This window comes from Panthera tigris, chromosome B3 (assembly GCF_018350195.1).
Source record: "Panthera tigris isolate Pti1 chromosome B3, P.tigris_Pti1_mat1.1, whole genome shotgun sequence".
Taxonomy (NCBI): domain Eukaryota; kingdom Metazoa; phylum Chordata; class Mammalia; order Carnivora; family Felidae; genus Panthera; species Panthera tigris.
The window spans coordinates 51714210-51740085 of NC_056665.1; the positions used below are offsets into that span (position 1 = coordinate 51714210).

Sequence of the window (25876 nt, forward strand, 5' to 3'; positions counted from 1 at the left end):
AGTCATATCACAGAAGTGATGTGCCCTTCATCATATAGAGGAGATATAAGATACTGATTCCTGGGGATACTAACATTGATCACTTAGTTAAGGCAGTATCTACCAGATTTCTCTATTTTAATTACTGTTTTAAACTTTGAAATTAATAAGTGTGTTATGGGAAAATACTTTGAGACCATGTAAATATCCTGTTTTTCATCATACTTTCACTTACTAATTTTAACATCCATTGATGATTCTTGACTGCAACAATTTTTACTGTGGTGTTGGTCAAGTGGTCATTTGCTATTTTCTGCTGTAAGGAAGAGCTGTTACTTTCCCCCCATTTATTTAGTATTTATTTTTTATTTCTATCAGTATGGGCTCATGGATATTTATTTTAGTCTATGGATTATTCATTACTATCACTTTTTATTTTGTTCAAACTCTATCAGATTTTGTTCAAACTCTATCAGATTTACTTTGTTGAAACCTTGGAGCTCTTTTCAAGTGTACTTTCAACAGTCCTTTATTATGTTTTGATCATTTTCTTACATTTTAGCAACATGTGGCTCATTTTCTGATTTCCTTACCCCAACCCTAGAATCAGCTATTTAATTTCTTCAGGGAGCCCTGGTTTCTTTTTTGGAGGAATGGTACTTAGAAACAAAGATCTTTCTGCTAGGAATGCTCATTACTATTGGGGCATCATCTTTAAGCCCAGTTCACAGAGCTAGGAAATAAAGGTTTTCCCATAGCCTTACCAACAGAATGTGTTGTCATACTTTTAAAATTTTGCCACAATGACAGGTGATAAATGGTATCCCAGTGTTGTATTAATTTGCCTTTCTCTAAATATAAAAGTTACACATTTTTACACACACACACACACACACACACACACACACACCGATACATGTCTGTATATATTATTATGTCTATCTGTATATATATTAAAAAAACTTGAGTTCATATTGATACATCCAATTCCAGTTCAGCACCACAGTTTTTATTTTTGCTTTCTCTTTTTCCTTCATTTATCTCCTTTCTTTGGTCTTTAGAAACCTGGTCTCCTTATCCTGTATGTATGTGTATACACACACACACACACACACACACACACACACACACATATACATATATATATGTATATTTCTTTGCTCAATCCTAGAATGTTCATAAAGTAGTAAAGTAGTTCTAAAAATATTATCCCATACCCCCGTGAGAAGCAAATTTACCACTCAAGTACAATATTTGTGTCCAATTCATTTTGTCTTTAGCCTTATGGTATATAAAGTACTGATTTCCAAAGTTACTTAGGTTAGTTCTTTATCTTACTCACTTTATTAGTTTATTCAACCACTTTCCCATATGTGGTCATTTAGATTGTTTTCAACATTTTGCAATTATAAACAATGCTGTAATAACCTGGTGCATATGTATTTATGTATTTTTGGAAATGTAGCTTAAGGTAGGTTGCTAAAAGTGGCATTGCTAGGTCAAAAGGTGGGTTTAAATGTAGTTTAGTAGGTATTGCCAGATTCCCTCTATAAGGGTTATACGGGTTTTTATTTCTGCCAAAAATGTTCAAGAATGCCTGCTTCCCCGTAGCCTCATCAACAAAAAATATGTAGTTTTTCTTTGCAGTTCTTCACTATCCAATGATATCTCAAGGTTGTTTATATTTGTATTTCTTTAAATATGAGTGAATTTGAACATCTTTTCGTATGTTTAAAAGCCATTTTATCAATGTGTTTGTGTCTTTGTTTATGCAGTGAACTGTCCATTTATGTCTTTTCAGTTTTTTGGTTGTGCGTTTAGTCCTTTGATCCTCAATTTTAAGAGTTAAAAAATACATTAGGGATATTAGCTCTTTGTGGTATATATTGTAAATATCCCCCCTCCATTTATAAGTTTTCTTTTGATTTTATTTGTGCTTTTTTTTTTTCCATGCAAAGTTATCAATCTTTTATTTTATTACTAGAGATTTTGAGTCAGTATTAAAAACCTTTCTCTAGGGGTGCCTGGGTGGCTCAATCAGTTAAGTGTCTAACTCTTGATTTCAGCTTAGGTCATGATCTCATGGCTCATGGGTTCGAGCCCTGATCAGGCTCTGTGCTGACATGGAGGAACCTGCTTGGGATTCTCTCTCCTCCTCTCTCTGCTCTCTCTCTCTCTCTCTCTCTCAAAATAAATAAATAAACTTAAAAAAAAAAACACCCAACGCCTTTTCCTATACCAGGGTAAAAGAGGAATTTATCCATGTTTTCTTCTTTGTATTGTTTTATAATGTACTTTTAGGTCCCTGATCCCATTGAAGTTTATTCTTTTGTATTATACGAGATAGGGATCTAAATTTATCTTTTTTCCAAATGCTTACCTAGTTACCCCAGCAGCACTTATTAAGAAACCTATTTTGCCCCAGTTATTTCAGATGTCACTTGTCATATCCTAGGTTTTCTCATGTTTTGGGTTCAATATCTTGGCTCGGTTCTTTTCACCTCCCTTTATGTCTTCATGTCCCAGTACCACACTGGTTTTTTTGTTTTTTTATGTTTATTTTTGAGAGAGCGATACAGAGAGAGAGAGAGAGCAAGCGAGCAAATGGGGGAGGGGCAGAGAGAGAGAGAGACAGAGGATGTGAAGCAGGCTCTGTGCTGACAGCAGAGACCCTGAAGTGGAGCTCAAACTCATGAACCGCAAGATCATGACACTTTAACTGAGTGAGCCACCCAGGCGCCCCCTCACTCTGTTATTTATTTATTTATTTATTTATTTATTTATTTATTTATTTATTTAAAATATGAAATTTATTGTCATATTGGTTTCCATACAACACCCAGTGCTCATCCCAACAGGTGCCCTCCTCAGTGCCTATCACCCACTTTCCCCTCACATTGTTTTAATTATAGTGGCTTTGTAGTATTTTTTTTTAATGTTTGGTACCATTAAACCCTCTCATAGTTTGTCTTTTTCATTATTTTCCTAGCTATCTTTAGGTGTTTGTTTTTCCATAGAGACTTTGATATCAACTTACCTAACTCCATAAAAACTTAAGCTGTCTTTTGAGTAATAAAATGAAAGAAAGGGGGCACCTGGATGGCTCAGGTGGTTAAGCATCTGACTCTTGATTTTGGCTCAGATCATGATCTCATGGTTTGTGAGTTCGAGCCCTGTGTCGGGCTCTGTGCTGACAGCTCAGAGCCTGGAGCCTGCTTGGGTTCTTTCTCGCCTTCTCTCTCTGCCCCTCCCCCATTCATGTTCTCTGTCTCTCTCAAAACAAATAAATAAAACTTAAAAAAAAATAACATGAAGGAAAGGATAAAGCAAGTCATTCACATATCTGGGGAAGAATATTCCAAGCAGAGAGATCATCAACCGCAAGAATCCTACCAAGAGGTGTGGGCTGTCATAGCAAATTTGACTTCTCTGAGTGCGGGTTTTGAACAAAGGAATGGCCTCATCTTGCAGCTATGATAAAAATTGACCATAAATTGCTGCCAAAAATACATATCCTAAATCTAATCAGGAAGAAACACCAGAAAAACTAAAAATGAGGAGCATTGTACAAAATAACTATAGATACCCTTCAAAATTATGAGGGTCAGAGAAGTCCAGGAAAGGCTGAGGAAGCATTTAGATTAAAAGTGATGAACAATACATGCAGTTAAATGCAGTGAATATTCTGAATTGAATCTGTGATGATGGGACAGGTAAGGTAAACTGTAGAGAACATTGCTGGATGGTTGATAAAATTGGAATATAGATATGTGTGAAATAAATAATATTACTATGTCACTGTTACATTTCTTGATTTTGATTACTATAGATGTATAAAAGCATGTCACTGTTCTTAAGAAATATAGTAGTTTAAATTATGTAGGAGCCATCATGTCTGTAACCTACTCTTGAATATTTCAGAAAATATAAGAGAAATAGAGAGGTTAATAAAGCAAACAGGCAAAACCTAAACAATTGGTGAATCTGAGTAAAGCATATATGAGAGTTCATTTTACTAGTTTTGTAATTTTCTGTGAGTTTGAAATCAGTGGGGAAAAAAAAAACAGTTTGAAATCATATCAAAACTAGTTAGAAAACAAAAGCAAAAATTAAAAAAAACAGTTGGTAGTAGGACAAGGGTAGAATCCAAGAGACTAGTTAGGAGGTTTTTATATTGATCCAATTAAGAAATAATAATCCAGTTGAAGAGTATATTAATGAAGATGGAAAGAGTAGATGGATGGCTTCTGGATATATTTTTAAGATAGAATGGATAAAGGCTTGCTTGTGTGAGGGTATGAAAGAAAAAGAGGAGTCACGGATGGAGGCAAGGTATTTGGTCTGAGCACCGGAAAGTGGAAGTTGCCATTTACTGAGATGGAGGAGATTGAAGGAAGAGCAGGTTTTGTATGTGGGGTGGAAGGGAGGGAGGAGGAAGGGTTGGAGTTTCATTTTAGGTATCTATTCTCAAAACAAAACTGATACAAATGATTCTTCCCCAGTAGGCATATGTCCAATGACAATATGAATAACCAGGATCCTTGCCTCAGGACTCCTTTCTAAGCTTTTATAGAGAGCAGTGCCCTCATAGAATACCTTCATAGTCTAGCCTCTTACTTTTAATAGTCCCTTTGACTTACAGAGGAGATGTGCAAGTGTCAGTGGGCTGCTCTGTTTTTCTTCTCATGTTCTTGTTTCCCATTCTTGCCAGTCTTTTCTCTTGCTGGCACTGATTGCTCTTTGGTAACTAAATGACAGTAAATTTTCCTTAACACATAATTTTTTTTCTTTTATTTCCTTAAAATCAGGCAATATTGATTAATTTGGTTTATTTTCTTTCCATTGTAAAAGGTAAATAAACTTTTTTGACTAAGTTTCATTTATAGGTTTTCTTTTTTTTAAAAAATATTTTGAGAGAGAAAGAGTGTGCATGCACGGCAGGGGTGGGGAGGGGGGCCTGGTCAGAGGCAGAAAGAGCAAGAAACAGAGGATCCAAAGCAGGTTTTGCACTTGTGAGCAACAAAGCCAAATTCAGGGCTCAAACTCACAAACCGAGTTCATAAAGTCCTGGACTGAGGTCAGAAATTTAACTGACTGAGCCACCCAGGCAACCCTGGGTTTTCTTGACATAAATTAGTTTATATGCATAACCTTGGTATAGTGAAAAAGAGCTCTGTACTAATCAGACATGCATCAATAAATAACCATGTAAGGTTAAATCTCCTCATCTGCCTTAGTCTCAGTTTTATTACCTATAAAATGGAGCAATTTCACTGGATGGTTTACCTTGACACTTATGTAGTATTCTGTGGTATGCGTTTGTTACCTTTTTGTTTCATGGAGACTAATACATAAGCATTTTGCTCTTCCTAGTAGAGAGCAGACTATGGTAAGGAGTTGTGTAGTAAAGCAGAAGGAGCATGGTATAGACTTTCTTCTTGGAAACCAGGAGGTGTGGTATGTGACATTCATAGAGCTCTGTTCTAAACTTGGATAAGCCATCTAACCTCTCTGTGTTATTTTCCCCAATAAGGAAAAAAAAATACCTGTTGTGCTTACTTCAAAGGTAAAAAGTATATTAGATGATAAACATAAAAGCACTTTGAATAGCATAACATAGAGACTTAATGAATCACTGTGTTGTACACCTGAAACTAATGTAACATTCTATGTCAACTATACTTCAGTTAAAAAATTTAATAAGTATTTAAGTATAGGCTGTTACTATCATCAGTCCTCATCATTATGAAGTCTTAGGTCTATATTCTCTTTTCATTCACTTTAGCCTCTCATCTGGTTATATTCTTTAAAAAAAATTTTTTTTAAATGTATTTTTAGTTTTTGAGAGAGAGAGAGAGAGCGCATGTGTGTGCATGTGTGTACAAGCAAGGAAGGGGAAGAGAGAGGGGTTGGGGGGAGGGAATCCCAAGCAGGCTCCATGCCCATTGTGGACCCCAACTTGGGGCTTGATCTCATGACCATGAAATGCAACCTGAGCCGAAATCAAGAGTCAGATGCTTAACCAACTGAGCCACCCAGGCACCGCCCCCCTTTTTTTGTTAATTGTTTTTTTTAATTATTTTTTTTTATTTTTATTTTTTAGAGAGAGTGTGTGCAAGCAGGGGAGAATGGTAGAGGGAGAGAGAGAAAATCTTAAGCAGGCTTTACGTTCAGCTCATAGCCTGTCATGGGACTTGATCCCATGACCCTGGGATCATGACTTGAACTGAAATCAGGAGTCAGACACTCAACCAACGGAGCTCAACCAACCCAGGCGCCCCTATTACTCTTGATTATTTATTGCTAGGCCTTTTCCTAGGGTGGCTCCTTCTTTCATTTGGCTAGGCACTTTTTCTTTTTAATATTTTTTTTCAACGTTTATTTATTTTTGAGAGATGGAGAGAGACAGAGTAAGATTGGGAAGGGGCAGAGAGAGAGGGAGACACAGAATCTGAAGTAGGCTCCAGACTGTGAGCTGTCAGTACAGAGCCCGACATGGGGCTCAAACCCACGAACTGTGAGATCATGACCTGAGCTGAAGTTGGACGCTTAACTGATTGAGCCACCCAGGGGCCCCTAGGCAGTTTTTCTGAAGGCTTCTCTGTCCTGAGTTCCATTGGCCTGCTATTATAGATTATAAAATCTCTCCTGTTACCAACTGTGACTCTGCTGCCCTGTGGTACCAAGTATCCTGTTTATGCAAATAGACTTGAAGTAATATATGCTACCTGATAAGGAACTTTAGGTATGATATATAAAGGTAGATTAACTTGTATTAAGAGCTACCAGGTTTAGATGTCTGCTGTGCAAGCATGGGAGCAGACATCATCACCCCTGCCTTACAGGTGAGGAAACTGAGGAAAATAACTTGTTCAGGCTGTCAGTCTAATAAATAGAATCTAGGAGCTGGTATTTGGTTCTAGCTTTGAGACTCCAAAACCTTTCTTCTTTGTCATTTTCTTATTTTCAACTACACTCCCCTATTCTAATACATCTACTCCCTCAAATTAACATTGCATACATAAATTTTGCATGTTTTATTCAGCTTAGAATTTCCTTCTCCATGCTCCTGTTTCTGCCCGATTTTTATGTATTCTTCATGATCCCACTCAAGTTTTACTTTGAGACTACCTCAGCTCCTTGTATATGACTGTTCTTCAGGATTCTTGAAGAATTTGGCACTTAGTGGGTACTAGCTGCCCCATAAAGTTGTAGAAGCATTAAAATACAGTAAGTATGAGTCTATAAAAGTTATAAATATATATAACTGGCTATTTCTGTTAAGGCACCTCTATATTAAGGCTCTGTAGTGATGGAACAGAGAATTCAATTTGACATGAGAGGATCTGATAGCAGTGTGACCGGTTTCTCAGGAATTGAATGACCTTAATAGTCTCTCTGCCTCTCTAAAGCACAGCTTTCACCAGTGTGCCGGCACATTCTATTGATAGATTGATTGATTGTGCAAGCAGGGGAAGGGCAGAGAGAGAGAGAGAGAGAGAGAGAGAGAGAGAGAGAGAGAGAATCCCAAGCAGGCCCCGTGTTGCCAGCATGGAGCCCGATTTAGGGCTGAAACTCACAAACCGTGAGATCATGACCTGAGCCAAAACCAAGAGTCAGATGCTCAACCAAGCCACTCAAGGTGCCCAATAGTTTATTTTTGCATTTGTTTCCTTTGCCTTGGGGCATTTGTCTAGTAAGAAGTTGCTGTGGCCAAGATCAAACTGGTTGCTGCCTATTTTCTTCTATAGGATTTTGATGGTTTCCTGTCTTACACTTAGGTCTTTCATCCATTTTGAGTTTATTTTTGTGTATGGTGTAAGGAAGGGGTCCTGGTTCATTCTTCTGCATGTCACTGTCCAGTTTTCCCAGCACCATTTGCTAAAGAGACTGTCTTTTTTCCATTGGATATTCTTTCCTGCTTTGTCGAAGATTAGTTGGCCATACATTTGTGGGTCCATTTCTGGGTTATCTGTTCAGTTCCATTGATCTGTTTTTGTGTGACTACTATACTGTCTTGATGATTACAACTTTGTAATACAGCTTGAAGTCCAGAATTGTGATGCCTCCAGCTTTGGTTTTCTTTTTCAACATTATTTTGGCTACTTAGGGTCTTTTCTGGTCCATACAAATTTTAGAATTGTTTGTTCTAGCTCTGTGAAGAATGCTGGTGTTATTTTGACAGGGATTACATTGAATGTGTAGATTGCTTTGAATAGTATCAACATTTTAACAATACTTATTCTCCCAATCAATGAACATGGAATGTTTTTTTCATTTCTTTGTGTCTTCTTCAGTTTCTTTCATAAGTTTTCTATAGTTTTTAGCATACAGATCTTTGACCTCTTTGGTTAGTTTTATTGCTAGGTATTTTATGGGTTTTGGTGCAGTTGTAAATGGGATCGATTCCTTGATTTCTCTTTCTAGTGCTTCATTATTGGTGTATAGAAATGCAACTGATAGCTGTATGTTGATTTTATATCCTGTGATTTTGCTGAATTCATATTATCAGTTCTAGGAGTTTTTTGGTGGAGTCTTGGGTTTTCCACATAGAGTATCATGTCATCTGCGAAGAGTGAAAATTTGACTTCTTCCTTGCCAGTTTGGATGTCTTTTATTTCTTTGTGTTGTCTGATTGCTGAGGCTAGGACTTCCAACACTATGTTGAACACCAGTGGTGAGAGTGGACATTTTGGTTGCGTTCTTTTTTGTTTGTTTGTTTAATTTTTAATTTTTAAATTTTTTATTGCTTATTTATCTTTGAGAGAGAGAGAGAGAGAGAGAGAGAACCAGCAGAGGAGGGGCAGAAAGAGAGGGAGGCACAGGATTCAAACTAGGCTCCAGGCTCTGAGCTGTCAGCACAGAGCCCAATGTGGGGCTCAAACTCATGAGCCGTGAGATCATGACCTGAGCCAAAGTCGGATGCTTAACTGACTGAGCCACCCAGGCACCCCTTCCCTGTTGTGTTTTTGAGCTTAGGGGGAAAGCTCTCAGTTTTTCCCCATTGAGGATGATATTAGCTGTGAGTCTTTTGTATATGTCCTTTATGATCTTGAGGTATGTTCCCTCTATCCCTACTTACTTGGAGGTTTTTATCAAGAAAGGATGCTGTATTTTGTCAAATGCTTTCTCTGCATCTATTGAGAGGATCTTGTGGTTCTTATCCTTTCTTTTATTAATGTGATCTGTCACATTGATTGATTTGCAGATATTGAACCAAGCCTGCATCCCAGGAATAAACCCCACTTGAATGTGGTGAATAATTCTTTTAATGTATTGTTGGATTTGGTTTGCTAGTATCTTGTTGAAAATTTTTACATCCATGTTCATCAGGGAAATTGGTCTGTAGTTCTCCTTTTTACTGGGGTCTTTGTCTGGTTTTAGAATCAATGTAATGCTGGCTGAAGCCACATCTTTAAGTCATCACAGTAAAAAACATGGCTTTGGAAGAAAGCCTTATATCACGTGAACTTAATATTTTCTCTTTTTAACAAGTGATTAAATAAGAAACAATTAGATTGATTGCCTGCAAAAAAGTAAAGCTCTAGATTTTGTTTAATGCAAACATGTTCACTTATAAGCTAAAAATTAGATGCAGGTGCTTGTACACTTACCTAAGGTAAATGGCAACACCCAGTGGATGGCTATCAGAGAGTCAACATCAACATGGGTGGATATATTAAGTTGTGTTCCGCATGAGTCAGGTCTGAGGTTGGCATTACTTAGTTGAGTCATGAATGACCAGGATGTGAATGAAAAGTATGCTCATTAAATTTGCAGAGAAGAGGTTGATGGTCTTAGAAGATATGAATAGTATTCAATATGACCATGATGAACTAGAGAGATTACATTTTTTAAAGGGTAAAGTTCAGAAGGAAAATCTATAAAAGAATACACCTGATATAAAATGAAAACTTAATAGATACAAGAAAAGGTTGGGGTGACCAAATAGATACAGATATAAAGACTAGATAGATATAGATACTGAAAACCAAAGAAGGAAAATGGACTACGATGTAACTCTTCTCTTTCATTAACCCAGAGTGGCTATTCTATTCTTGAATAATTTTTCCCCTGAGATTTCAGGTGTCTCTATATAATTTAATTCCCATTGCCTTGTTCCTATACAACATAGTTTTTCCTAATCATGTAAAAGTCAATTAAGGCATCACCTTTTCAAGAAAGTATTTCCTGACGTCATCTTCTTACATCTGCCACCAATTTCGTATCCTTCTTCCCTTGTTTCATATTCTCCTGGATAGACCTCTTTTCTAGCAATTACTTCCCTATATTTTAACTATACTTTCAATAAGTACAATTCTCTCTCAATAAACAATGACCCCAGAGTCTTTTATCTTCATAAAATGATTGGCACATTGTGGCTGCTCATTAAATGTTTTTTAAATAAATGAATGAAACAGTGTTTTTAGGTGGGGGCTTTTAGTTCACATTAGAGCCCCTGCAACCACCATTGATAAAACAGGTCAGAAGAGCTTATCTCCAAGACACCCAGTACCCAGGTATTTGGTATTACTGTAGAGGCCCTTGAGAGAACTCGCCAAGCCGGAAATCATAAATCTTTGGTTCATGCAGCCTTAAGATGGTCCAGATTGATCTGTCCTTGATGAAGAGTGGAGAATCTCTGTTCTTTAACTTGGTTTTGTCTGGCTTTTGAAGTGATATCTATATCCTAAAAGTAGAAAGAAGGTTCTTGTAATATAAGGACAAGAGTACTTGGAGCATTATAAATACTGACTGATCAGATAGTCAAAATTTCAAAGAACTATAAATTATTATTTACACATATATAACTATTTAAAGCTGACAGCTCAAATGAATGGAAAAGGGTAGACTATGATATTCACCTTGAACCATAAATTTTTAAAAATTATTTATTTATTTTATTCAAGTATAATTAACACAGTGTTATACTAGTTTCACGTTTACAATATAATGATTCAGTAATTCTATGCATTATTCAGTTTTCATCACGATCAGTGGACTCTTAATCCCCTTCACCTATTTCACTCATCCTCCCACCCACCTCCCCTCTGGCAACCACCAATTTGTTCTCTGTATTTAAAAATCTGTTTTCTTTTGGCTTTTTTCCTTTGTTCATTTATTTTGTTTCTTAAATTCCACATGTGAATGACATTATGGTATTTGTCTTTCTCTGACTGACTTATTTCACTTAGCATAATATCTTCTAGGTCCATCCATATTGTTGCACATGGTAAGACCTCAGTCTTTTTTATGGCTGAGTAACATTCCATTGTGTAAATATACCACATCTTTATCCATTTATCTATGGATGGATACTTGGGTTGCTTCCATATATTGGCTATTGTAAATAATGCTGTAGTAAACATAGGAGTATCTCTATCTCTATCTATCTATATTTTCAAATTAGTGTTTTCGTGGTTTTTTGTTTTTTTTTTGTTTTTTTTTTTTTTGGCTAAATATCTAGTAGTGAAATTACTGGATCATAGATAGGGTGATTCTATTTTAAAATTTTTAAGGAACCTCCATACTGTCTTTCACAGTGACTTCACCAGCTTGCATTCCCACCAACAGTGCATGCAGGTTCCTTTTTCTCCACATCTTTGCCAACATTTGTTGTTTCTTATGTTTTTGCTTTTAGCCATCTGACAGGTGTGAAGTGATATCTCATTGTAGTTTTGATTTGCATTTCCCTGATGATGACTGATGACGAGCATCTTTTCATGTGTCTGTTTGCCATCTCTATGTCTTTTTTAGAAAAATGTCTATTCATGGCTTCTGCCTATTTTTAAATTGGATTATTTGGGGGTTTTTGGTATTGAGTTGTATAAGTTCTTTAAATAATTTGGATGTTAACCCCCTTATTGGATATGTCATTTGTAAATCTCTTCTCTTATTCAGTAGGTTGCCTTTTTTGTTTTATTGTGCAAAAGCTTTTTATTTTGATTAATAAAAATAGTTTAGGGCACCTTGATGGCACAGTCGGTTAAGCCTCTGACTCTTGATTTCAGCTCAGATCATGATCTCACAGTTCATGAGCCCCACATTGGGCTATGCGCTGTTAGTGCAGAGCCTGCTTGGGTTTTTCTCTCTGCCCCTGTCCCACTTGCACAGGCACTCTCTCTTTCTCTCAAAATAAATAAATACACATTAAAAAAATAGTTTCATTTTGCTTTTGTTTCCCCTACCAAAGGAGACAGACATATCTAGAAAAATGTTTTCTACAGCTCCTGTCAAAGACCTTACTGCCTATGTTTTCTTCTAGGAATTAAGGTTTTAGGTCTTTAATCCATTTTGCATTTATTTTTGTGCATGGTCTAAGCAAGCGTGAACCATAAAATATTTGTCCCTGATGGTTTTGTCTGTTTTCTCCTCATCTCTGTCATACTTTTCCTGTTTTTCCTTTTGTGTGTCTTTATTATGTGTTAACCTTCTCTCATCTGTGTCTCTGCTTGGCTCCCCACTTCTACCTGTCTCGCTCTTGTTCTATCTTTTGGGCATTTCTTCGTATGGCCACATAGAACTGAAAAACATTTTAAAAACTTTATTGTACCTACAAAGTTCTACTTCCTGTGTTTAATTTAAAAGCATTTAATTGCGTTGCCCGGGTAGGTCAGTTGGTCGAATGTCTAACTCTTGATTTCGGCTCAGGTCATGATCTCATGGTTTTGTGAGATTGAGCCCCACGTTGGGCTCCACACTGGCAGGATGGAAACTGCTTGGGATTCTCTCTCTCCATCTCTCTGCCTCTCCTGCACTTGCACTCTTTCTCTCTCAAAATAAATAAATAAACATTTATAAATAATAAAAGCAGGTGAATTGATTATTTTACATTTTTCCTCTTTGTAGCCCTTTTTTGATTTTGGCCATCTTAAATCCAGGGATCCTTCAGAAAAGAAATGTTGCTCATTTCACATATGGCCACTCAAGACCATCTGAGTGTCTATAGGCCTGTCCTTTCCCAACTATTCTGGGTCCTAAGAGTTTACCTTGGCTTAGAGTGCAGGCTATAGACCACCCAAGATTTGAAAAATCCACTCCAGAGTTAGACTTTTAGATTATAGTACTTGAGAATTTGAGAAGGACTTTGGGTACTATTTAATCTTAAAGATGAGAAAACTGTGACCCATAGAGGTCATGCAATTGTTCTAAGCTATGTACCTGGTAAATGACAGATCTAAAATTAGAACCTGGATGCAAAGGAGCTTATATAATGAAAGAGTAGTGCTTATTTATATATTGGAATGCTCTACTAACCTTGGTAAAAAAGGGAAGCCTGCCAAAAAGTCAGGGAAATATAAAAGAAATAATAAAATCCCTTAAAAATTTTTAAAAACTATTGATCATATGGATCCAGGATCCTATATCCTGGAAAAGAAAATGTATATGGCATGTGCTTTGTATCAGTGCATATATGTATATATTTGTCCAAATCTCTGTTCATTTGAATAGTTTTTGATCTTATCATCTTTAATATTTTTCTTTTTCCCCAGATTATAGGAAAGGGCTATTTCACATGAACTTTTAGATTTTTGATATAACATTTTGATATTAAGACTTGAAGTAGCCTTTTAAATGCAGTACAGTTTAGAATAGCAGTTCCCATTAATAATTACGTCAGACTTGTGGAAGCCTCCTCACCTTGTTTGCTCTTGGAAGGAGTGCTGTCACACAGGCACAGTGACAGAACTGATCATGCAGAAATTACAAAGAGATAATTTTTCCACTCATATTGTAGAAGGGAATCCAAAAACTATTGATACTATGCCTTGATTAATGTATCGAAAAAAGGTGAATTCTGGGGACATTTTAAATGACTAAAAGAAAGTGCAGTGGCACCAAAATGAGAACTGTTTTATTAGATGATTTATTTTGAAATCAGCCATGAATCAACAGAGGCAATGGGAGTATTCAGTTCCATCTGTAAATTCAGATAAAAAGAAAGATGATGAGATGATGAGTATGAGATTCCATGATGTGTCATAAAAATGGGGATTACATGCAAGCTTGTACTATACAAATTAAACATTCCTTAGTGTGTCACCTTGATCCTCCTGATCTTCCCCACAATATGGGAGTCTGGGTGTTAGGAATAGGCTGCTATCTGTCCTGGTAATGTGATGTAAGTGTGCATACTCAGGCCTGAACTGCATACTTCTACTGTATTTTTCAAGGTCTATAAAATAAGACAGTTAGCCTCATTTCTCAAAAGAAAAAGAAACTTTTCCTCAGAAAAGTCCTAAATTTCTACTTTGAAAATTTATTGCCAAGTACTGTCGATGCTATCACTTTGGTGTCTCTGAAACCCATCTACCTCTCTCAGTCAGGACCACCACAGCCTTTACTCACACTTTCATAATTTTACATCTGGACACCCTGCTGCCCATAGTCCATATTGCTGCCAGAGTGATTTTTACTAATTAGATTGTGTTATTTTCTGTGTAAAACCCTATAATGGCACTCCATCATTTTTAGGTAAACTTCAGATTCCTTAACCTCTCATGTAAGAACTTTGTGATCATGTTCTTGGTCATTTCTGCAACCTTATCTGTCATAACTCCATGTTCCAACCAAATCGAATTATAACTTCTCATAATTATAATTATAACTTCTCATGCTTCTGAGCTTTTATTTTGTTGTCTCTTTTCCCTGGTATGTTTCCTTTCTAACTTCCTCATCCCTTGCTTTTTCCTAGTTATCATTCTAGACCTTGTTCTTGTATCTTCTCTAGGGAGCCTTTCCTGATCACCTCTTCCTCCTTTCAATGCCCCATCACGAGTATTATAATCTTGAATTACTAGGTCTCTCATTCCTGTTAGACCATTCACCACTGAGGACACGGATCCCAGCTTATTTAATTTGTATCCCTAGTATTTAGCACAATGTTTGGCATGTAGTAGGTGTTTGATAGGTGTAGTAGGTGTATTTGTTGGATAAATAAGTCTCCTTTTAAAGATAAAAAGATCATCTTCTATAGTAGAATAACCTCCCCATCTTGTGGCCTTGTAGGATAGTCCCACTAAAAATCTTTGATATCATTCTGATCCTGTCTCTTTGCAAATTAAGGGCACAAATGATACCACCTTTATGTACTTGTTCTGTTATCTTGATAAAAAGCTGATTGCAGGTTCCATCTTAGGAAGTACAAGTTTCCTACTTCTGTCCTAGTAGAAATTGTAGTCTAAACAGAATTATTCTTAGGCTAGGTTGCTCATTGAAGTTTTATTTACTTATAATCAATACACATTTATTGAGTTTCTGTGATGTGTTGGGCTCTGGATTAGGTGATGGATATTAAAGATAAAGATGATCTAGGTCTTTATCCTCAAAGAAATGATAGTCTTATGAGCAAGTATATCAGAGTTTTTGAGTCATTGTGTGGGTGAATTAAAGAGGTAATAGTAATTTTTGAGTTCTGACATATTTGAACAAATCACCAACAAATAAATGAAGCATTTCTTCTCTACTAATGAGGACACTTTCAGCAGAAGTTGGAGTTCGTGGGAGATATTACTTTAAGGACTGTTAACTACTAGACAATTTATAATTTTAATAGGATTTTCTTTTAAATTCCTTTGCTGTGGCTCCTTTCTCTTCTGAGGTGATTGACAACAGTATTGTAGTATACTAGAATTATTATCCAGAAATTAAATAATGTGTTTGAGACATGTACACACAAAAAATTCAGAGACCCTCTATTACAGGTTCACCTCAGATGTGATGTTCTCTGATTCGATGTTTTATATCTTCTTCCCCCTCTCTGTTCATTACTAGTTTATGAGTAGTTATTTTTTTTACGTTTATTTATTTATTTATTTATTTATTTATTTATAGATAGAATGCACATGTGTGTAGGGGAAGGTCAGAGAGAGAGAGAGAGAAAGAGAGAGAGAGAGAGAGAGAGAGAGAGAGAATCCCAAGCAGGCTCTGCACTGTTAGCACAGAGCCCATTGTGGGGCTCAAACTCACAAACCTGTGAGATAGTGACCTGAGCCAAAATCAAGAGTCAAATTGTTAACTGACTGAGCCACCCAGATGCCCCTGTAAGTAGTTACTTTTATTAGGAAATATCATTCTTATGTTCCTTCCCACATTGCTGGACATATGAACCAGGAGAAATTCACCATGGCTCTTTGATGAGAGCACAGAGGAAATAATGTTAATAACATTCAGGAGTGGGCAGCACTGACAGTTACTCTTCTTTGTTTTACAGAGATGAACGAAATCAGTCCATCATCGTAAGTGGAGAGTCTGGGGCAGGAAAAACCGTTTCAGCTAAGTATGCCATGCGATACTTTGCAACTGTAAGTGGTTCTGCCAGTGAAGCCAATGTTGAGGAAAAGGTCTTGGCCTCCAACCCCATTATGGAGGTAAGACAGCAGCAGCCTTGACCTTGTTACTATATTTTCTTAAGAAACATGCCCCCAAAATTGAAACAGCACATGTAAGAAAGTTGAGGATGTCCTGGCCACTAAAAGTAGGAAAATACTTTTCCACATATTAGTAAGAAGAGACCTCAGAAAAGTAAAAAGTCAGTAAGGTAGACATTTGAGTAAAGCCCAGCTATGGAGGCATTTACTTTATTCCATAATCCTGCACTCTTAACCTACCTTTGAATTGTTGCCTCTAAATAGCTGGTAGTGGTATTTCATTTTCTAAATTTCTATTCTCCTAGTTATTTGACTCCTATCTATTGTTCCTTGTAGTAGAAGTGTGTTCCTCATTTCCCTCTAATTCTGAGTTCATAGGATTCTCCATGCTCAAGCATGAAGAATTTTATCATCCCTTTGCCCACAATCCATTTTCTATACTTAGTACAACCTGTTAGCCTTTTCTATATTTTTCCCCCAGATTTTAACTATAAGCTTAAGTCATGATCTTATGAACATTTTTCTTCTTGTTTTTGTCGAGCATATCACAAAGCTGTAGGCTAGAAAAAGAAATTCAGTACAATTTAATAAATTCCTGAGAAAGGACAACTACAAAAGGATGTCCTTTCAAAGGTGAAATATGTATACAGAGTGGAAATGCTCATTCCAAAGAAAGTGGACCTGTTTGTGTGAGAATTTGAATATTCCAGGATTTGTAGTTAGAGAATTATCTGTCTATTAATACGATTTTAAGAAAGTCAAACATTTTTGCAAGTAGTTCCATTAAATGGAGAAAAGTATTTCTCATTAATAATGGAGAGAAATTATTTTAGACAGGGAGGAACAAACCTTTCTCATTGAGAATTCAAGTCAGCATTGTTTATTCCTGTTTTTTTTCCTTTGTCAAGCCTTATTTGTCACCCAAACACAGACGGAGTTTAGAACTGGCCTGGTGCACCTGTGGTACAAGTGGTTTTTGCAATAATCAGTCCAGAGGTAATTGTGCCTGGTTTGCAGTGCCATGTGTGACACTTCAGAACAGAGTGCTGTGACCCCTTGCCCACAGGGCTGTCCTCCAGAGCAGCGGAACTTCTGTTCTTGGGATTGAGAGGACAGGATATGCTGGGGAAGTTATGGGGCTGCCTGGATAAGTGCACTGAGGAAAGAGAACTGGAGAAGCTTTCTGAAGTGGCACAGACTGGGGGAAACAGAGGTTTATGCCAAAAAGAGTAGTAGAGAATTTAAGCAAATATTAAGATTTCTAAAGAATTTAAGCTACAGATGCCAACTGTAGTGCTGGATGCCACAGTTAATATTGGGGAAATATAATCTGTAGAGCCATGTTTTGGGTTTGGGGCAGAAAACAACAGGCTTTTGCTTTGCTTCCTACCATCAGTTTGACTGTTTTTGGTCACAACAACAAATTCTCTGTATTTGGCAATAATTTAGCTCATTCTTAGTCCCTAATGTTAGAATATCCCAGTCTAAGTTGTGATGGCATCCAGGAACCCCACCTTTTCTAGGCCTGGACCGTATAATAATGTAAGTCCAGAATGAACCTTCTAGAATATGTCAAGTTGATTGACATATTTTATGACCTTGCTATATTCTCATTCAAAAAATAGTACATCGGTTTTTCCACAATACATAGTTCACTTGTGTTAGCAGGAGAGATAGTAGAATGGCCACAAATACTACTTTTTAATATGTACTTAGAAAGAATTTACTTTGTTTGCTAGACTGAACAAAAAAATTATGCTTAGCTATTCCCTCTTACATTGTGTAGTTTTTCCAAAGGAATTTGGATTAAGAAAGTTTGGCACAGAGAGAACTAATTTTCAATAACTACAAATGAGGGCATACCAATTTCAAAGATTAAAGTGGAATCTGGGGCTTAAGAATGATACCAAAGGGTTTGCAGTCATAGGAGGAAGACAGATGAAATATTGAGTATGTGACCTAGAAAGTTTGTAACTTTAAACCTCCTTCTCAAGACTGCATCTCTATATCAGACGCCTTTACTGTGATGTCAAGGATGGCATGTCTGGGTCTCCAGTGATCTGAAACTCCTGGGATAATGAGTGTCCTACATTAACATCACAGCCCAGTGGCTAAGGGGATTTCCACATTATCCTCTAGAAAGCAAGCTCATCCTCAGCATAGGCTCCTTTAGCAAAATACAAATGAGGCACAGAGAAATGAATCTTTTTTGCTCATTTTTTCATGTTTTCTTTTCCTCCTTTTCTCTAGGAAATTTTCATCCTAAGATGGGGACAGGGAAATATTCTTGGGGCATACTGGATCTTAATAGTTCTTTTATATCTTTAATAACCATAGTTGAAGACTTTTATGTGCTTTTCGTAAAGAGGAGGAACTCACTCAACACTTCACTGAAATCAGTAGTACAATCAAGACCACAAAACTTTTCCTTAGAAGTTTCTTGCTAACTGAAATGAAAATAGCATTAAGGGGGTCTGTTGTAAATATAGTACTTAAAAGGCAGAGGGAGCAATTAGAGGGAATGAACAAAAGGTATTGTTTGTATATAGAACCTTTCCTTACCAGGTTCAAGGCTTAGCATGTATAGTTTTAGTTTTTTTTTTATTTTTTATTTTTTTATTTTTATTTATTTATTTTATTTTTGGGACAGAGAGAGACAGACAGAGCATGAACGGGGGAGGGGCAGAGAGAGGGAGACACAGAATCGGAAACAGGCTCCAGGCTCTGAGCCATCAGCCCAGAGCCCGACGTGGGGCTCGAACTCACGGACCGCGAGATCGTGACCTGGCTGAAGTCGGACGCTTAACTGACTGCGCCACCCAGGCGCCCCTAGTTTTAGTTTTGAAAAGGACCCTGGAGCTCATCTCACCTAGGCAGTTTACACTTGGAGTCACTAGCATTCCTCAGAGGATTAAATGTTGGCAAGTTGGTAATAGGGCCTGGTCTAATACCCAGATCTTCAGACTTCTATTTCATTTGCTTCTTCTATCATTCTTTGCTCTATGTTTAAATACATTTCACTCAAAGACAGAGGGGAGGAGTCTGTTTCAACCCTGGCCTACTCACTGCAGATTCTCATAGAGTGTAGTGCTGTTTTGACAGCTTGGCCGCTCTGACTCCCACTCTGAGTAGATAGAGAGATGGCATCTGGAAGGTGGGATAGAGTCAGGGAGGAAGGAGTGGCTGTGGTGCCCCCTTCCCCAGCTTCCTTAGTTGGTGGCAGAAAGGTGCTTGGGACAGTGCCTGGTAAACACTCGGTGGCTATTACTGCCATTGCTGTAATTACTACATCTTCTTCCTCTGCTCTGTGACAGAGTGGTGAAAGAAACGTGTGTGGTGAAAGAAAATCCTGCATTTATCATTAATTTCCTTTTCTAAATAAAATAAAAATAACTGGAATATATGGAGATTTTTTTGTTGTACTTTTCATGCCATCAAGAAAGGGAATATCTAAGTAAATGTATTGTTAAATTATCTTAGGCTATATTAGTTCACTCTTATTTTGCTTGGAAGATAGCTTTCCATCACTCTTTCCATTTAAAATGTTAATCTGAAATGTAGCAGTGTTCTCACTGCCAAAGCAAAATAGGACAATATCTGCCTTGTATTTCACAGAGTGAAAATGTGCTTTCTTTGACTGATCAGAGAATCTAATGTGTTGATTTTTTGTGGCTATGTTATTACTGTTTTCATCACTTATATTTGTATTGCTTTTTTAATACACCAGAGCATTTTCACGCCTTTCTCTCTGCTACGACTTTAATATATTAATTCTGATAGTCTTAGGCTTTGTACAAGTAAATGGTATTAATCGTATGTGAAATTGTTTATTAAACATTTAATATATGCATTATGTGAACACTTGCTTTTCTTACTACACTTGTTTTTTTGCTTTGCCTTGAAACAAAACTTTATGGAAGCATGTTACCTAAGTCAGAAAGTAGTACGTATGAGGGGCATCTGGGTGTCTCAGTCAGTTAAGCATCTGACTCTTGATTTTGGCTTAGGTCATGATCTTGGCTCAGGTCATTACCTCATAGCTGTGAGACTGAGCTCCATGTCAGGCTCCATGCTGAGCATGGAGCCTACCTGAGATTCTCTGTCTTTTCCTCTTCCCCTCTTCCCCATTCTCAAAATAAATAAATAAACATTGAAAAAAGTAGTACATATGTTACCTTAATTTTTAAAGTTATATAAAAAATTAGCAGAAAGTTACATTCTCTGAATTCTATAGCAGATGTTTTGCAAGATAGAAAAAACTATCAAATTCCAAGGGCAGATTTTAGTATGTCTGGTTTCAGAAAATGGCTTTGAATTGAGTGGGTAATTATTAATACTCTGCTAATAAACAGTCCAACTAGGACTTTGTTGTCACAGGGTAAAATGATAGAAACTTCTAGCTAATGAGGCTCTGAACACCGGAATAGCATCTCCATGAAAATATTAATTTGTCTTAACTAGCTTATTTATATTACACAGCCCAAGTTTTTCAGGAAATCCAAACCCAAGTGTATAACTAAGAGGTCTTGCCTTGGCAGCCCCCATTCCCATCCGTTTCTTTCCTTGTTGACTTCAATGAGCATGTTCTGATACCACAAATGGTGTGAAAATCCCCTAGCCACTGTGCTCAGGTTTGCTGTTTCTGAAAATAATTTGTGTGAGAATAACAAGACAGATATGAACTATTAGTGGGTATCTGTGTGGTTGCACAGTGGGCAAAGCATACCCTGGTGCCTGCAGGGGCAAAATTGGTTCTGTTCTTAAAAGAATCAGTTATAAAGGGTTGTGTTCTATTCTGTCCTTTGTCTCCCTGAACAAACTCTGTAAATGTCATGTCATGAACTATACTTCTAAAATATTATTTTTCCCTTTGCTTCTTAGTCCATTGGAAATGCTAAGACAACCAGGAATGATAACAGCAGCCGTTTTGGGAAGTATATTGAAATTGGTTTTGATAAGAGATATCGAATCATTGGTGCCAATATGAGAACTTACCTTTTAGAGAAATCCAGAGTGGTATTCCAGGTAAGCTGGGCAGATACCCATAAGTACTTGTATTAGATTGCCAATTTCAGAGCTCACGCTTGCTGGTGTGCATTTTTTTAACTATTTTTTTTTTAGTGTTTATTTATTATTGAGGGAGAGACACAGAGCATGAGCAGGGGAGGGGTAGAGAGAGGGGGAGACACAGAATCTGAAGTAGGCTCCGGGCCCTGAGCTGTCAGCACAGAGCCCAACGCGGGGCTTGAACTCACAAACTGTGAGATCGTGACCTGAGCCGAAGTCGGTCACTTAACCAACTGACCCACCCAGGTGCCCTGCTGGTGTGCATTTAATTTGCAGATAACTCTTGAACTTATAAGTCTTGATAACTTATGACAATATTACTACAGACCACATTTGGACCACAGTATGTAAAATGGTACCTGTCAGAGGCAGGACAGTACGTATTAGACTAATAATCTTTGGGACTCAGCACTGGTCTAGGTTTAATGGTTTTGACTTTTCCTACAGATGCTGGTAGGGTAATCTTATTTAAAAAAAGGTGCTTTGGGGCGCCTGGGTGGCTCAGTCGGTTGAGCGGCCGACTTCGGCTCAGGTCATGATCTCGCGGTCCGTGAGTTCGAGCCCCGCGTCGGGCTCTGTGCTGATGGCTCAGAGCCTGGAACCTGTTTCAGATTCTGTGTCTCCCTCTCTCTGACCCTCCCCTGTTCATGCTCTGTCTCTCTCTGTCTCAAAAATAAATAAACGCTAAAAAAAAAAATTAAAAAAATAAATAAAATAAAAAAAATAAAAAATAAAAAAAGGTGCTTTTAGTTTAGTCTTAACTCTCATATTTCCCAGTTGATAGGGAAGACATTGGGATATGCTTTCAGTGACTTACAGTTTGAATTCAGTTCCTTGTCCTCTTACCTTCCTTCTCCTCTCTTAGAATATATTGTTTAGATAGAATAATGAAAGTTAAAAAATCTTCTTTACCAGGGGTGCCTGAGTGGCTCAGTCGGTTGAGCGTCTAGTTCTTGCTTTCGGCTCAGGTCACGATCTCATAGTTTGTGAGTTCGAGCCCCACGTCAGACTCCATGCCAGCAGTGCAGAGCCTGCTTGGAATTCTCTCTCTCTTTTCCTCTCTCTCTCTCTCTCTCTCTCTCTCTGCCTTTCTCTCTCTCTCAAAGTAAATAAATTAATTTAAAAAATCTTCTTTACCAGACATAAACCCCCTTTGGGCATCAAACCTGACCTTGAGGACACACTATTCTTTAGTCAACTGAATACACTACAGAATTCAAGGATTTGGTGGTGGTAGAGTATAAGGATTCAGTTTTACTACAGTTGTATTTTTTTTAAAGTATGTATGTAGAAAAAGGACTGTCAGGAAATACTAAGAAATGATATTAGAATTGTACATGATTTATTTTCTATTTTGTAAAATACTGATGTTAAAATATATAAACTAAAATGATATGGATGGTGTAGTACATTTGTGGATTTCTTACAAACAACCACAGTAGGTGATCTATTCTGACATATGGCAAAGATGGAATATTCTTTTTCATTTAAAGTGTTAAGTAGTGGGAGCACCTGGGTGGCTCAGGTGATTAAGCCTCCTACTTCAGCTCAGGTCATGATCTCATGGTTTGTAAGTTCGAAACCCGTATTGGGCTCTGTGCTGACGGCCTGGAGCCTGGAGCCTGCTTTGGATTCTGTGTCTCCCTCTCTCTCTTCCCCTCCCCTACTAACTCTCTGTCTCTCTTTCTCTCAAAAGTAAACATTAAGGGAAAAAAAATTTTTTTTTAAATAAATAAATAAAGTGTCAGGAAGGGGTGCCTGGGTGACTCAGTTGGTAGAGCCCCTACTCTTGACTTGCACTCAGGTCATGATCTCACAGCTGAGCCCACGTCAAGCTCTACACTGACAGCATGAAGCCTGCTTGGGATTCTCTCTCTCCCCCTCTCTCTGCCCTTCCCTGTGCTCACTGTCTTTCAAAATAAATACACATTAAAAAAATAAAGTGTTAGGAAGACTATGACTTTGAAAGGTACTGTGAGAAAATACTGAGTACAGGTTTCCCCCACTATCCAAAAGCAGATTGTTCATATGAAAACTTTTGTAAGCTGAAATGGTATAAAGCAAAGAAAAAATACCATTAATTTACATGGAAAAGTTTTTGAGCATTGCTAGACCCCAAAAGTAACCTCTCTTAGGCTTTTCTGATGCCTTGGGACACATCTTGCTAATGGAGGCACAAAATAAGTCAAGATGAAGCACAGATGCTCACAAACACAGCTCAGAGGTATGGCAGGGTGATGCTGAGATGCTCAGCGTAGTTCCCTGCCAAGGAGCTGGGCGGGGCCACCCTCGCTGCTCTGGGTGTGTGCTGCCTCTATAATGGCTCACTGAACACAAACACTAAACACTGTTTAGCTTTTCTGTAAAAAAATCCTCTGTGGATTTCTTTTGGTTAGCGAAACAGGTACTAATGTAGGCCTTTTGCAAAAGTGAAGTGGTATAATGTGAATGTTAGAAAAGCAGAGGAGAAAAGACTTAAGGGAGACCTAGGGAAGATGGCAGTGTAGGAGGACGCTGGGCTCACCACGTCCTGCTGATTGCTTAGATTCCACCCACATCTGCCTAAATAACCCAGAAAACTGCCAGAAGACTAGGAGAACAGACTCTCTGGAGCCAAGCGTAGATAGGAGTCCCACGGAAGAGGGACCCCTCCCACAGGAGACCACCAACAGCAAAGTGAGCTAAGCCTGCCCCTCCTGCCCCTGTGCACCTTGCGGATTCACCCCAGCTAATACGCCAGATCCCATCGAAGCAGCACCACAAGCCTGGCAGTGTGCAAGTAGCCCAGACAGGGGCCACACCACTCCACAGTGAGTCCTGCCCCTGGGAGAGGGGAAGATAAGGTACACACCAGTCTGATTGTGGCCCCAGTGGTGGGCTCAGGGCAGACATTGGGTCTGACTGTGGTCCCGCCCACCAACACAAGTTACTCTGGACAGTACAGGGGAAGTGCCCTGCAGTTTGGAGCCACCCCAGGGACTACCCAAAATGACAAAACAAAGAATTCTCCTCAAAAGAAACTCCAGGAAGTAGCGACAGCTAACGAATTGATCAAAAACAATTTAAGAAATATAATAGAACAAGAATTTAGAATAATAGTCATAAAATTAATTGCTGGGCTTGAAAAAAGTATAGAGGACAGTAGAGAATCTATTGCTACAGAGATCAAATGACTAGGAAATAGTCATGAGGAGCTAAAAACTGCTATAAATGAGGTGCAGAATAAAATGGAGGCGACCACAGCATGGATTGAAGAGGCAGAGGAAAGAATAGGTGAATTAGAAGATAAAATTATGGAAAAAGAGAAAGCTGAGAAAAAGAGAGATAAAAAAATCCATGAGTATGAGGGGAGAATTAGAGAACTAAGTGATGCAATCAAACAGAACAATATCCGAATAATACGAATTCCAGAAGAGGAAGAGAGAGAGAAAGGGGCTGAAGGTGTACTTGAACATATCATAGCTGAGAACTCCACTGATCTGGGGAAGGGAAAAGGCATTGAAATCCAAGAAGCACAGAGAACTCCCTTTAGACATAACTTGAACTGATCTCCTGCATGATATATCATAGTGAAGCTGGCGAAATACAAGGATTAAGAGAAAATTCTGAAAGCAGCTAGGAATAAAAAGCCTTAACTTACAAAGGTAGACACATAAGAGTAGTAGCAGACCTATCTACTGAAACTTGGCAGCCCAGAAAAGAATGGCAGGAAATCTTCAATGTGATGAACAGAAAAAATATGCAGCTGAGAATCCTTTATCCAGCAAGTCTGTCATTCAGAATGGAAGGAGAGATAAAGGTCTTCCCAAACAAACTAAAACTGAAGGAATTCATCACCACTAAACCAGCCCTACAAGAGATCCTAAGGGGGACCCTGTGAGACAAAGTACCAGAGACATCACTACAAGCATGAAACCTACAGACATCACAATGACTCTAAACCCACATCTTTCAGTAAGAACACTGAATGTAAATGGACTAAATGCTCCAACCAAAAGACATAGGGTATCAGAATGGATAAAAAACCAAGACCTATCTATTTGCTGTCTACAAGAGACTTACTTTAGACCTGAGGACACCTTCAGATTGAAAGTGAGGAGATGGAGAACTATCTATCATGCTACTGGAAGTCAAAAGAAAGCTGGCGTAGCCATACTTATATCAGACAAACTAGACTTTAAATTAAAGGCTGTAAGAAGTGATGAAGAAGGGCATTATATAATAATTACAGGGTCTATCCATCATGAAGAGCTAACAGTTATAAATGTCTATGTACCGAATATGCACACCCCCAAATACATAAAACAATCACAAATGTAAGCAACCGTATTGATAAGAATGTGGTAATTGCAGGTGACTTTAATACTCCACTTACAACAATGGACAGATCATCTAGACACAGGATCAATAAAGAAACAAGGGCCCTGAATGATACATTGGATCAGATGGACTTGACAGAT

At 37.9% G+C, this 25876-nt stretch overlaps 1 protein-coding gene across 7 annotated transcripts in view; it reads left to right on the forward strand.

Annotated features, from left to right (window-relative positions):
• MYO5A (myosin VA) overlaps nucleotides 1-25876 on the forward strand; it is a 188585-nt gene that overhangs the window by 70187 nt on the left and 92522 nt on the right. For 6 of the 7 annotated variants that reach the window (XM_042988826.1, XM_042988829.1, XM_042988830.1 and 3 more), the window contains exons 5-6: nucleotides 16193-16349; nucleotides 21231-21374. In XM_042988826.1, the coding sequence (XP_042844760.1) occupies nucleotides 16193-16349; nucleotides 21231-21374 (301 nt within the window). The remainder of the gene's footprint in view (nucleotides 1-16192; nucleotides 16350-21230; nucleotides 21375-25876) is intronic. The other variant, XM_042988831.1, reaches the window with a different exon arrangement.